Raw genomic sequence first — 14,184 nt, forward strand, 5'->3', positions numbered from 1 at the left:
GCAGCAGGGCATCAGGGGCGCAGGGGCAGCAGGGGCAGCAGAGGCAGCAGGGGCAGCAGGGGCAGCAGGAGCAGCAGGGGCAGCAGGGGCAGCAGGGGCAGCAGGGGCAGCAGGAGCAGCAGGGGCAGCAGGGGCAGCAGGAGCAGCAGGGGCAGCAGGGGCAGCAGAGGCAGCAGAGGCAGCAGGGGCAGCAGAGGCAGCAGGAGCAGCGGCTGCTCCAGGCACACGGAGCCTTCCCGAGGGCTGGGATGCAGTGGGAATGCTCGGGGATGCCACGGGATGGCGCTGGGCAGCCTGCAGGGGTGGGGGGGGTCGGGGGTAGACCCCCGTGCCACTGAAAACCAGAGGAGTACTTGCCAGCCTGCTCCCATCCCTGCCTGGCTTCCTGTTGTATAAGCAGCACGTCCCTGTAGGACCGTGACTCTGCACTGCTCCAGTGATCTCATTAGGGAGGGGTGATTCCTTCCTCTCTTTTTTGCCTTGGTTTTCCGAGCTTCACTTGACACATGAGGAGGGAGCTGATGTCTGGAGGTACCTTGAGCACTCCTGGCCTGGGAGTCTCCTGGGGAGTCAGCCCAGGCCACGCTGGCAGCACAGAGCTCTGGCTACAGCAGGGGCTGGAACGGTGCCATCAGTTCCCAGCCGAGGATGCTGTTACCAGAATTCCTCCACCTTGTCAATAAAACGCTGCAAACATCTTCTCTGGTAGCAGCATGACATCATTTTCCAGGGAAGAAGCTAATGATAAAGCCTCCAGCCTGGCAATCTTACCTTTTTTTTCCCTGTCTCCTGCTCGGGAGGGGGAGAACGTCCTGAGAGCTCTGTGTGCCACACAGTAGCTGTGCCTGCCTCTGCTCACCCTGTCTTGCTTTCCCCTCCAGGCTGTGACCCTTCCTCCTGCTTTGTTGTAGTTGCTCCTACTTGAAGCCTGTCTCTGACTTACCTTGTTTCCTTTTTCAGGCCCTGATTTGGATCTCCAGCAGGCCCTCCACCAGTCTATCTTCATGCCTTCCCTGGCCTCTAACCCGAGCCATCGCCTCCACCTCTTCTGGGAGCAGCACTGCAGGCTCTTGCCGGAGGTCTCGGGCCTGACAGCCAAACAAGTTGCCAAATGGACTGTGGAGGAGGTGAGTTACCTGTTCCCTGCTCCACTCTCCCAGGATGCAGGAATGCCAGAGCACTCTTCCTCTGGAGTGCTTATTGGGAGACATCTTTATTTCCTTCCCTCTCCTAGGCAGTGCTCTTCTGTTTGCTGTGCGTGTGCCACAGCTGACTCAGCTGGAAGTCAGACCCAAGACCCTTTATCAGGGAGGGGAAGTACCCCTGTTAACCCTCTGGTATCCACAGCTTATTGCCCTCAAAAGGATTTCCTCCCTCCCTCTTGTTTATTTACCCCTTGATTTCTCAGTTCTCGGGCCTGAAGCATCATTCTGACAGCAGATTCCCTTTCTCTGATCTCCCTCCCCCTCTCCTGTGACTTTGCTGCTGATTCACTTTTACAGTGCAGAGAATTCCAAACTGCACTGTGCATGCCCACTCCTGCTGCATCTCCCTGCCTGATTCCCTGGGAACAAAATGCCCACAGCCTGACCTGATTTCTGGCAGAGGTAGCTGTGCAGCTGGAGATGTGTCTCTGCAGCTCTTGAGATGTCTCCTGTAATTAGGTGGTGTGTGAAAAAGCCAGAGTGTTTTGTGTGCTGAGTAGTTGGTTTTTGCCTCGATGCCTTGGGCATAAATAATATTTCTCTCTGTGCTTGGGAAATGGTTATAATTTGGATCCTGGTGCTTAATTGCAGGGCATTTAATTCCAGAGAAGTGTGCTATAGAGTTGTGCTTGCAAGGATGCAGAGAATCTGCAAAGCAGGAAAAAGGTACTGCTGCTCCTGATGCAGAGAGGATCTTCAGAGACTTTTAGAAAGTGCATTTTCCCTAAGTGCCTCTTAACATCGAATGAATCCTATCTTGACTTTGCTCTTCATGCTGGAGGAGTGGTAGGAGTCTGGTGGGATTTGCAGTGATGTGGGAGATGGGAACCACAGCAGCTGGAAAAGGGACAGAGCAATTAGTGCTGATGTTTTAAAACCTGGTCCTTTTTTGTGTTGAGTTGTTGTGGTTTGGTGGTAGTGTTGGGTTTTGGTTGTGTTTTTTTGCTCTTTTTAATAAAAATGTCTTAGAATTAAATTCATACTCTGGAGGAAAAAAAATTCTGAAAGATTTACTGTTCCTGTCCTTTTGAGAAAGCTTCCAATGATTTTCCAAAAGGTCTTTTATGAAATCAATAAAGTCAGAAGCAGATAATCCTCTGACATGATAATCAAAATCTCTTTCTTTTGGATAAAACAGGAGGCCGCTTCATGGGAGTACAGTGTCAGGATCCAAGCCAAATAAAATTTGTCCTTTGCAGTTGACCTTTAAAGCAACTGCTGGGTAAATTTAACTGGGATATTAGTTTGATAACAGATGAGTGTGAGCAGGGACCACAGACATGGATGCAGGGCACTGAATATAGTGATTCAAACCCAGAATAAACTGAACTCTGCTGCAGCCTGAAACAACTGGGGAACTTTTGGCTGCCAGTAGCAGTGTGAATGGCACATTAAAAAGCTCAGTTGCAGCACCACAATGTACTGGCTGAAATCATTACAGGTTTTATCTTGAATTTCAGTAAAGTGCCTCTGGTTTGAATTATGTTCATCACAAATTCCCAGAGGAGTCAATTTGGGTTCTCTCTGAGCACTTGCAGGATCAGCATGTGCAGTGCAATGTAGCCACAGATCTGGGAGCTGAAAGCAGCAGGACTTGCTGTGTTTTAGGGTGTCCAAAGTGCATTTGGTCTGTTGGCATTTGGGCTCCCAACATCTTCCTGTGGGGCAGGCATTTGCTGTTGGGTTGTGCTTTGAACTCTGCTGTACAAAGGAGTCCTGAAGGAGTCCAAAGGAGTCCTGTGCTGATCTGAAACAGGAGTGATGAGGGTGTAAAATTCTCCTTTGTTTTTAGGCTGAAGAACTGTTTTTATAATTTTATAAAACCGATATTAAGGAAAAAAGAAGTTCCTTTAATTCTCTGCTGGTTGGGAGCAGCTGAAATGGCAGAGCAGCAGCAGTAGCAGCATTTAGGGGCCCTCAAGCTAAGAAAGTCGTGGTAACACTGAGCAGTCACTAAGAGTAGTTACTTTAATGCAGCTTTGGTATTTATTGAAAGCTTCCTGTCATGTTTTCAGAGCACAGATTATTGACTCATAGAAGAACATTAAGATGTGCTGGAGTTGTATTGTTCATTAGTTAGTCCTGCTTCAAATGCCAGTACCCCGGGTGGGGGGACTGTCCTTGTGCCCAGTGTAAGTGGATTTCTGAATTCCAGTTAAGCCAGTTCCCCTGTGTGGCCTCAGAGGGGCCGGCCTGCGGGCGCTGTTGGAGGAGTGCAGTGTGGGGCTGCCGGGTCCCCATCAATCCTGTGCTGATCCCAGTGTGTCTGCCACACATCAGCGCCTTCCACAAGGGTGCTGTCCAGTTTCCAGGGTGTTCTCAGGGTTGCACAAAGCTCTTTTTCAAGCCCTTTCTCTTCCCCAATGTGCTTGGGGAGTGTAAGAGTTTCCAGCAGGCAGTTCTGAGCCATGGGATGGTTACAGCAGGAAGGGCCAGCAGACTTGTACCTTCTTATAGAAAAGCTCTGATCCCTCTGAGATGTTCCCTGTCCAACACCTGTCCCACCCTCACTTTGAGCCCTCCCTGTCTCAGCCTTTCTCAGGGTTCAAGGCTTCCCTGCCAGTATTGTGGAGTTGTGTTGAATTCCTGTGGTGTTTTGTTCTTGTGCTCCCAAGCCTCCCTCAGCTGCCCTGTCTTGCTTTGGGAACCCTCCTCCCCAGCACTGACAGCCAGGCAGGTCCCTGTGCCTCACTGGGGTCTGTCTCATGTCCAGGGGACCTTCTCTCCCATTCTGTCCTCTTGCATCTTTCTTCCCTCTCTGTTCTCCATTCCTGGTGAACCCCAGGGCTGCTTTGCTCAAGAGGCCTCTCCAGTGGTTGCAGTGTCCCTCCAAAGGCCTTGGGGCAGATCAAAGGTTTGTCACTGCGTGTCAGTGACAGTAGCCAGCAGCAGTTGTGCAGGGAAGGATGCAGGAACAAGGCAAGCCCAGGTTATTCATTCCCTGGAGATGTCTGCCAGCCTCTCAGTGCCACAGACACTGAGGAGCACTCAGCTCTTGCCCCAAGGGTCCAACTGTCTTGTAAATTCTCAAAGGAGCCAGACCTGGCAGAAAGACTTTCATTTGTGTTTTAATTGTTAGCAGACAGGGGACTCAAAAGGACAGTAGTGTTTTGGTATTGATTATTAATAGTTTACACTTCTGCAGAAGAAAATTTGGAGTCACTGTCCAACAGAGATGTGGATTTTAGGGTTTGCCTTTAAGATGGAGGGGCAGAGGAGGACGAAGGAGAGGGATGCTCTGCTTTCAGGTTGCATAACAGAAACCACAGGAGCCAGAGCTGCTCCTGCCAGGGCAGAGCAAACCTGGAGGGCACTCTGAGAGCCCCATTCCTGCCTGGCTGGAACTGCAGGGGAGGGATTGACTCCAAGTCTAGGGGTAGGATGATCTGGAGGTACAGGGATGTGATTTAGGAGAGACTTTGACAATTTTGAGTTGAAAGGAGCCTGAATCTGACAGTGACCCCTCCCAACTGCTTGTTTGTGTACAGGGAAGAAATGTCACATCTGCAGCAACTCACATGGTTACGCCTCATGAAGCAGAGCTGCTCCTGCAAGGGAGCGTCCAATTAACAGGAGATGTTTGATCTGATTACGCCTCAATATACAAATCTCCTGTGAACCAGGGAAGCTGCAGCTGGAGAAGACAATGCACATTAAGTCATCCTCGACTGCACACAGGGCTGCTCCTCACACTCCTTGGTGTTATGTAATGTAACCCCAGGGCTGCTTGCTTGAGTCCAGGGAGATTATTCCAAATGTTAACAGATTCTTTGCCTAGAAAGGTTTTCCCTAATGTGAAATGTAAAATTAACTTTTATTTGTTTAATCCTCTTGGTTCTGTGGATCCTGTGCACCCAGCACAGATTAAATTAAACCAAAACTCTTTTCCTTCTCTTCTGCCTTCCATCTTCCTTTCCAGCTCTTCTGCCTTTGCATGTTAGTAAACCAGCAGTGCTCATTCAGTTGGTTTATCTTGTCTCTTAGAGGCATGTCATCTTGGGAAACTGTCTAAATCCTTTTTTCATGTTTGTTTTACTTTCCAACAGTACTGTAGAGAAAGTGGAATTGTGAGTGAATTTAAAGTAGTCTAAGCCATATATAGCTTTTTATCTGGAAAAATAATGTTTATTCTGTGAGAACCTTCTAGAAGAGTGGAAAAGCTGGATTCTTACAGGGAGAGAAATGGTCAAATGGCAATAGGGGCAGTTACTGGTGGTAACCAAAATATGCAGAGGAGTTGCAGCAGCAACCCAGCAATGTTTTCAATCTATAGCCTTCATTAATGTGAGAGTTTTGAGTATTAAAGTTTTAAACATTCTTGCATAGGGAATTCTCATACACAAATTAGAGGTCTTTTCTTGATGATGTCTCATTTTAATTGTCTGTGTTTCCTTTCTCTTACATGCAATTGCAGGTGGTGAGTTTTATCCAGCGTTTGCCTGGCTGCAAAGAGCAAGCATCTGTGTTCAGGGAAGAGGTAAGTGGGGTGTGCCCAGACCCTGTGCTGCAGATCCCTGCAATTACAGCAGAGAGCTCAGACCTGCTCAGCCCTTTCATAGCAGAGCAGTGGCAGCCTCAGCATGGAGCTGAATTCCACCATGGCTAATTGCATCTTGCTGCTTAAAATTTCCCATGCAGTTCCAATCATGGAGCTTCTGCTTAACATCCTGTCTTGGACCCTTGTGCCATGGGCTTGGCACTGCTCTAGAGATGCCCTGTTGGAATGGTTAGCGAGGATCTCATCTGCTGCCTCTAACAAGGACATGTTCCTGTTTCCTTGGGGAGCCTGGCAAGCTCAGGGTTTCCCAGGAATCGTTGGAAGCAGGAGGGGAACCTTTAGTTTGACAAGCAGAGGTTGGAAAGTCAGAGCATGTCCTGTGTGATGAGTGTCCTGTCAGTACTGCCATGGGCTGGGCCCTGGTCCCGTTCCTGGTGTGTTCACCATGGCCTCTGGGAGACCTCCAAGGGCACAGGGGGTGGCTGTGCTGGTTTTTGGCACAGCTTTGTAGGTGCATCACAAACAGGGATCCCTTGGGTGCTTCAGCTTCCCCTTATATGCAGGTATCACTCGGAGGTTCTTTAGGAGCTCCTGATGAATTTGCACAGATGCCTTGTCCTGGACTCATCTCATGGTGTGGGCAGCTCGTGGGCATGGAATTCTTCCCTTCTGTCCTGCTCGGGTCATTCCTCACCTGCAGAGCTCCCTTCAGCTGTGGGCACCAGTGTCAGAAGCATGTGGAACTCCTGGAGTGAATCCAGAGGAGACCACAGGAATGGTCCAGGGGCTGGAGCCCCTCTGCTCTGGAGCCAGGCTGGGAGAGCTGGAGGTGCTCACCTGGAGAGGAGAAGTCTCCAGGGAGAGCTCAGAGCCCCTTCCAGGGTCTAAAGGGCTCCAGGAGAGCTGGAGAGGGTCTTTAGATGAGGAGTGACACAACAAGGGGCAATGGCCCTAACCTGAAGGAGGGTGGCCATTAGAAAGAAGTTCCTCCTTGTGAGGGTGAGGAGGCCCTGGCACAGGGTGCCCAGAGAAGCTGTGGCTGCCCCATCCTAGAAGGTTGGACAGGGCTTGGAGCCACCTGGCATAGTGGAAAGTGTCCTTGCCCATGGCAGGGGGTGGAACAAGATGAGCTTTAAGGTTCCTTCCAACCAAAACCATCGCATGGTTCTGTGGTTCTGTCCTCAGAGCTCTCCTGTGTGACTGTAGGAGCTCCAGGGAAGGGCTGGAGCCACTCCTCCTGCGTGGCAGTGACTGGAAAGGGCAGGTCTGTAATCACTACCTGCTCCAGAGCTGCCTCCCTTTCAGGGGGAATCAGGCTGCAGTGCATTTTGTGGATTTATCTATCTGTGGTTTGTTTTCCCTTGTTTGAAAAACTGTGCAGACTCACACAAAATAGGAAGCAAAAGAAATAGAGGCTTGCAAAAAGCACTGTCCACAATGTGACAATACAGTAGAATACTTAGGAACTGAATATAGTGGGAATAGTGAAATTTGTTCAAATGAACCCATCTTTCACTGTAGCTGTGTTAAAGGGATTTCTAGGGAGGGTGTATACAGAGGTGAGATGTACCAGCAAATCTAATAAATCCAACTATTCTCCATGTATTTTATTTCTTCTGGTCCTGAACACAGTGAATACTTTCTGGTTCTGAGAGTGCTATAGCCACAGTCTGTTCTAATCCTTATTTTCTGCAAAGTGAGGTTCCCTACACCTGATTTAGAGGAGCTTGTGTTGTTTTTCCAGTTTATGCACAAAGCATATTGTCAGTTTGAAGTTAAAACCCTTTTAGCAGTTTGTCTTTGGCCAGAATACAGGTGTGAGTGACAGGAGAGCTGAACTCCCCCACAATGTCCAGGATCAGCCTCCAAATGCTTCATATCCAGGATAAATAAATCCCTTGCAGACTTCCCTTGCTGGGGGGCTGGAGGGGGATAAGTTGCTGCTTACATTAGGAGTGAAGAGAACAAATTGTGCGCAGAATTCTAAAACCTATCCAATAAGATGGAACAAAGGAATGAATAATAAAGCACAGACATGTTTCAAGGTCCAGTTCAGGGCAGGACTGTTTAAAATAAGTGAGTGTAAGGAAGTGCAGTGAAAATGAAGCATAGGAATAAATAATATTGGACACAAAGCCATTTTGAAATGTAGGACTGTTTTCCAGCAGTTTTCTGCTCCTCTTGACTCTATTATTTAATTTAAGCAGCACAGTCCTATTTGTTTCAGGCTATTTTTAACACATTCATTGCAGCAGCGTAGACTTGAGGCAGCTTGAAAATAAGATTCAAGGACTTGGTGTGGCCATCTGTGGTCTGGGAGCACTGCTGTCATTCCCAGTGCAGGAATTAACTTCCCAGTTACTCTCAGTAGCAGGTTAAGTAACTTGCTGAGGGTCTCTTTTGTGGTGAGAGGTGGGAAAACCAAATCTCCTGGCTCCTGGCTCTTTGCTGTAATTATGTGTTCTCTGAGTTTACTCAGTGTTTCCTCTTGCACCAGGCATTGACATCTAAAAATATTCTATTTGGGAAGACTACAAAAATAGCAGAATTGTTATTCTGGCTGGGCTGACTGTCCAGTGCTGTGTGCTGCACGCTGCACTGGTGAGCATCAAGCGAGAGGAGGAGACACTGTCAGTCTCTGTAAATGGATTTTAATGGAATAACTTAGGGAGACACTTATTGTTTGTCTGTGTCCATTAATCTTTGGCTTCCTCCCTGCAGCATTTGGGGTTTATATTAATTATATCTGTGTTGTCTCTGTGGATGTTCTTGCTTGAGTAAATTTTTAACCTTTTTCAGAAACGGTGTGTCATGATTTTACTCGCTGCTACCTACAGTATCCTGTATTTTCACATGGTAGTATGTTCATCAGTTGCTTAATTTGCATCTAATCAAATATATGTCCTTGTTGATGGATTAGGAGGCTCTGTTTTTCCAGCCATATTGCATCTTCACTATGCCTTAGTCTGTATAGCATATGGAATCATGGAATGGTTTGAGTTAGAAGGGCCCTTAAAAGCTCATCTCGTCCTACCTCTGCCATGGGCAGGACACATGAGGCTTCTCCATTTCTAGGGAGAGCTCTGTGAGATGAGGTCTGTGTCCTTTGGAAAGAGGATATCATGGGGTGTAGGGGCCAGAACTAGGCAAGAATCCCAGAATGACCAGAAGTGGAAATCCTGCCTGTCCCTTGGTGGTTAATCCCTCTCCTGTTTCTATTCCAACCTCCAGCAGATTGATGGTGAGGCCTTCCTGCTCCTCAAGCAGAATGACATCGTTAAAATACTCAGCATCAAACTGGGCCCTGCCCTGAAGATCTACAATGCCATCCTCATGTTCAAGTCTGCAGAAGACAACTGAGAAAAGGCCTTTGGCAGATCCAGGAGGAATTGACAGGGAATGGATCTTCAGCTGTGAGCATTACAACACACCAGACAGGTGGATTGGGACTCTGATGCATTTTAAGTAGAATTTAGGAAAAATGGTTTGAGGTTATAAAAATCCTGCCACAGTCTGGAATATGGGGCAGCTTCACTTCCAAGAAGAGGATATTATTATATTTTGTAATTGAATTGGTTTTGATATATCAATCTCTTTTTGAGATCAAGAAGAAACCTCCAGTTCTAAGGGGAATCCAGGGTAGCACTGGTGGAGCTGCAGGAGCAAGAAGAAAGTTTTGAGTAAAACTGGCTTTGTGTCCAGTGATAGTGCCTGAAAAACTGAGTGATCACCAGCGAGATTAATGTGTTTTGTGTAATAAAAGAGAGAGGAAAAAGATGCACTTCAAAGCAATTCCCCCATATCCTTCACTGCTGTGACTCAGGAGCTGACCTTTTCAGGACTGATTGTTAAATTCCAGTTTTTCCTACTGCTCCTGGTTGTTGTGATGCCCTTGGCTGCTGGGCAGCTTACACCCCAGCAGGAAGGGAGCATGGGCAGCGGGTTTCCATCAGGGATGGCTTGCTCTGGTTCTGCCAGCAAGCAAAATGTCCTCATTCCTGTCGTTCCCTGTCAGGAGGCAATGGCAGTGCAGGTGGCCTTTGGGTAGGCAAAGATCCCATAAGGGCATCTGCTGCTGGAGACAGAGGGATGTGTTTTAGCTGTAATTCTCCCATCAGTGCTTTTGTGCAGCTCCTTCTGCACCAGGAACATCTGGCAAAATGGCACCATCAAGAGCACTTGGGGATTGGTGTGTGTTTGTTCTTGCCCTCTCCACTCTCAGCCAAATGCTAAGAATGGGAGTTGGAAAGCCAGCAGTGGCCAGAGTGTGTGTGCAAACAGATTCCCTAGAAACAAATGGCTTTTCTTTTGAACCATCCAAACTGATGAATGTGAAGTGCTTTGGCCTTTGCCCCTTGAGGTGGATTTGGATGTGTTGTGCCAGAGAGCTGGAGGGCAGGGGAGCAGCTCCTCTGCCTCTGGGAGCAGGCAGAGCACACAGGGATGTGAGACTGGAGAGGAATCAGGACTTAAACAGCAAAATGAGGGAACTTCCCAACAGAAAGAGAGCTGCTGTGTGGGGGAAAAGGAGCAGAGTCTGGGGCTGTGTTCCTGCACATGCAGCCTGTGCTCTCCTGGCTGGGAGCACGGGGGGTTCCTGCTGCAGCACAGGCAGTGTAAGGAGCATCCCATGGACATTGGGCTGGAGGGTTCCCCACGGGCACTTCCCGAGTTCTCCTCTCCCCATGGCAGGGTGTGAGTCCTGCTGGGCTCTGAGCCCTGTTCAGGGTGTGAGTCCTGCTGGGCTCTGAGCCCTGTTCAGGGTGTGAGTCCTGCTGGGCTCTGAGCACTGTTCAGGGTGTGAGTCCTGCTGGGCTCTGTGCCCTGTTCAGGGTGTGAGTCCTGCTGGGCTCTGAGCCCTGTTCAGGGTGTGAGTCCTGCTGGGCTCTGAGCCCTGTTCAGGGTGTGAGTCCTGCTGGGCTCTGTGCACTGTTCAGGGTGTGAGTCCTGCTGGGCTCTGTGCACTGTTCAGGGTGTGAGTCCTGCTGGGCTCTGTGCACTGTTCCATTGCTGCTGGCAGCACCACTCGTGCTCTCCCTCTGGCCACTCTCCCTGATGGCTGTTTGGCTGTTCTGGAACCACCCCAGCTCAGGCAGCCCTTGCAGCCCTTTGTCCATAGCTGGAGGCTGAGTGCTGTGTGTGGGAGCCCGTGGGAGCCCTGGCGTGCTCTGTGTGTGTGTGACAGGTTCTGCCCTCAGCCTCTGCCAGGCTCTGGGGTGTCTCAGGGCACTGCATGGTGATGTAATCCATCCACAGGCGCCCCAAGCTCCCTTGGCATCTCTGGCACCAGCATGGCTCCCAGGAGCTGTCGGGAACAGAGCGAACACGCTGTCCGTGACTGTGTGGTGACACAAGGAACACACTTGTTCCCCCTTCCTGTGTCACCCACACGCTTTGTCCAACCCTCCTGCTGCTGAGAAGGTTCTTGTGACTTGTCTGAAGCAGAAGGTTCCTTAAAATTGTAAATAGAATCCGCACCACTGAAGCAATTCAGTCCTGGAATAATATTTAGAACAATTTGTTTCCATATTTTTTTTATAAGAATTTTAGGAGTTTAGGCCTTCACAGAGAAGACACAGGTTTGGTGGGATATTTAATAGCTGAACCATTAAATATCAGCCAGGCAGCTACAGGGGAGAAATTTATTGCAATGTTAAGGACTAGGCAAGGGGTGAATTTAATTTATTAAAATACATTTTTAGTATGATAACCAGGATGTTCACCAAAGAGTCACATTCCTTTATCCTGCTCTGCCATGCAGTGTCAACATTAAGACTTGAATTGTAAGTGGCATGTCCTGTCCTTTGACAGAACACACCTTCTGGGCAAAGCAAAATTGTTTCTTGACAACTGGAACAGAAGATCCAGAGCTGGGCTGTTTTATTCCTGGCTCTCCACTGACTTACTAAATAACCCTGAGCCCTTCCTTGCCCCAGTTTCCCCCTCTGTGACACCCAGCCAGGTGGGGCAAGTGCAATTTTGCCTTTTTCTTGTTTCAAGCAAGCAGGTCCTTCCAGATTTTCTGTTTCACCTCCTTCCTTTGGGAGCCTGATTTGGGGGACAGCAGATTGCCTCTAGCAATAAACCAAAATATAACATTAATTCCATTTTTTTTACTATGTATAGATGGAGGATGAAGAGAATCAGTTAAACAAGCCATGAGATTCTAGTCAGTGACATTATTCAAACAGAAGAGAAATCTTTAATCCTTGGGGCTTCTGAGCCAGCTGGATCAAAGAGGAAAACGTGTACTTGGAGGTTGTTCAGTGACAGCCAGCACAGTGCTTTCAGCAGGGGAGAAGGAGGAACCTTTTAGGGATGAAAGAAGGAGGAATGTGCTTCTTGTGCCTTTTTTTGTAATCTGATAATTGTCTTTGCAGAGCAAGCAAGAATGTGCACACATCTATTACCCACTCCTTCCCCAAATATAAGCTGTATTCCAATTAAATCCAGCAACTTCACAGGACAAAAAGACTTCCAGTGTCTTCACTGGACACATTTAAAACTCCCTGATATTTACAATATAGAACAAAACTAAACCATCTCATCTTTTAGCCCCATAACTCAGGAATTCATCGGTTGCTGGTGCCATTCCACTTGTGTCAGGGAGTGCTGCTTTCCCCTGTCTCGGTGGGTTGTTCCTGCTGCCTGTCCAAACTCTGCTCTGCCTGTTCCCAGTCCTGCTCCAGGCCTGTGCCATAACCAGGGCTCTGCAGGGGCTTTGGTTATCTGATGCCTTGTGTAATTTGAAATGTGCACTTTGAAGCAAAAATCCAAAAGTTGTGGCTCTGTGGGGAGCAAATGTGAAGCTGTTAATGCCACCTGGGGTTGGGCAGATTTTGAGTCTGCTGGATGTCAGCAAGAGCCAGTTGTTGGCCTGGCTGAACCCAGGATTCTCTTAGCAATACAGGTAGATTCCTTAGAAGCAGCTCGGAGCTGTGTCAAGTTCCCATGGGCCAGCCGTGCAATTAGGAATTTCCAGTTCTCAAAATCTTATTCCTGGCTGTGTTTTTGTTCCCTTTTTGTTGTTTTTGAAATTCAAAGCAATCAAATTTTTTCTCTTTTTCTCTTCTTCTCCTCGGCTGGGAGTCCTGTTAAATTTTTTCTGTGCCATCACCAACAATCATCCCCATAATCCAGTAGCAGCAAATTTCAGCTCTGGGCAATGAATCACATTAAAGTTGGACAGGAGCATTTGGCATCGCTGACAGCAAAACTCTGCTGCTGAAGGAAAAGCCCAACACTTGGCCCAGGGATAAGCCAGTTCAGCTGTACAAGATTGCCTGCCTGCTACTTTTATGCCCTACTTAGGGATTTATACCACAGAGAGCTTTAAAGTTTTTGACATCCCCCCCATGATGTGATGAGCCAGCTTATTTTGGAGATTCCTGTTACTTGAACTGGAAGCACGTGTAGGGAAGAGAGCAGGGGCTCGGCTCAGCCTCACAAATATCTGCCTGTTTTAAACCAAATACTTGAGCTTTTCTACACTAGCCATTACCTTGCACTCCACCGATGCTTTCCTCTGGAAATGTGAATAAAATTAATATAAGTTCACACCTGGTTTGTTTCTTCTGTGTGTGGGGCTGGCTGCCCTGGAGGGCTGGCACTGGGGGGCTTGGTTGTCACATTGTTGTCCTTCCCTTAAACAGCAGTCACAACACAAGGCAGCATCTTCATTTTTATCTCTTTTGCCTGCTCTTATCTCTGTACTTGAGCTCTCCTTGATGTGTTCACAGGACAGCACTGGCTGCTGCAGCTGTGCCTGATTCTCCCATCCCTCACTCTCCTCTGCTGCTGCCAGGTTTTAATCATTGAATCCTGGAATGGTTTGGGATGGAAGGGACCCTAAAGACCATCCAGAGATGGAGTAGCTACAGCTGCTCTGGGCCATCTGTGCCAGGGCCTCCCCACCCTCCCAGGGAACAATTCCTTTCCAATATCCCATCCATCCCTGCCCTCTGGCAGTGGGAAGCCATTCCTTGTGTCCTGTCCCTCCAGACCCTTGTCCAAAGTCCCTTTCTGGGTTTCCCAGAGACCCTGTAGGCACTGGAAGGCTTGTGGTTTTCTCTTGAATTCCTTAATCCCTCATGGTTTCCTATCACAAACAATCCCAGAACTTCATCTTCTTAAACAGCTCTCAAAGTTGGGCTTTTAACTAAAGCTAGCAAGAACTTGTTCTTAGTATGAATCCATATTAAAACTGCATTTTAGGGTCTGTCTGTTTTCCCTTTCCTTAATGCCCCCTGGGCTTCTTCACTGTGTGTCCATAACCATGGTAATTACTTTACCTGTTTCTGCTCTAATCATAATTAGCTGATAAATGCAAGCCATTCTCTGATGTGTCCCAGATGAGGCACTGAACCTGTGCTGCTCCTCCCCAGGTGTGTCTGGAGCTGCACCTGCAGCAGGTCCCTGCTCCAAGGGCAGAGCGGCCAGGGCCACATTGGCAGCTGAGGCTTGCAAACCTTCTGAAACTAA

General features: G+C 48.4%; 1 protein-coding gene across 4 annotated transcripts in view; it reads left to right on the forward strand.

Moving 5' to 3' along the window:
- The window catches only part of LOC135457322 (lethal(3)malignant brain tumor-like protein 3), a 43,081-nt gene extending 29,821 nt beyond the window's left edge, over window positions 1-13,260 (forward strand). For 3 of the 4 annotated variants that reach the window (XM_064731850.1, XM_064731852.1, XM_064731851.1), the window contains exons 18-20: window positions 961-1,127; window positions 5,620-5,682; window positions 8,935-13,260. In XM_064731850.1, the coding sequence (XP_064587920.1) occupies window positions 961-1,127; window positions 5,620-5,682; window positions 8,935-9,063 (359 nt within the window). In that variant the 3' untranslated portion in view covers window positions 9,064-13,260. The remainder of the gene's footprint in view (window positions 1-960; window positions 1,128-5,619; window positions 5,683-8,934) is intronic. The other variant, XM_064731853.1, reaches the window with a different exon arrangement.
- Window positions 13,261-14,184: the final 924 nt, after the last annotated feature.

This window comes from Zonotrichia leucophrys, chromosome 23, assembly GCF_028769735.1.
Source record: "Zonotrichia leucophrys gambelii isolate GWCS_2022_RI chromosome 23, RI_Zleu_2.0, whole genome shotgun sequence".
In the NCBI taxonomy this organism is placed as follows: Eukaryota; Metazoa; Chordata; class Aves; order Passeriformes; family Passerellidae; genus Zonotrichia; species Zonotrichia leucophrys.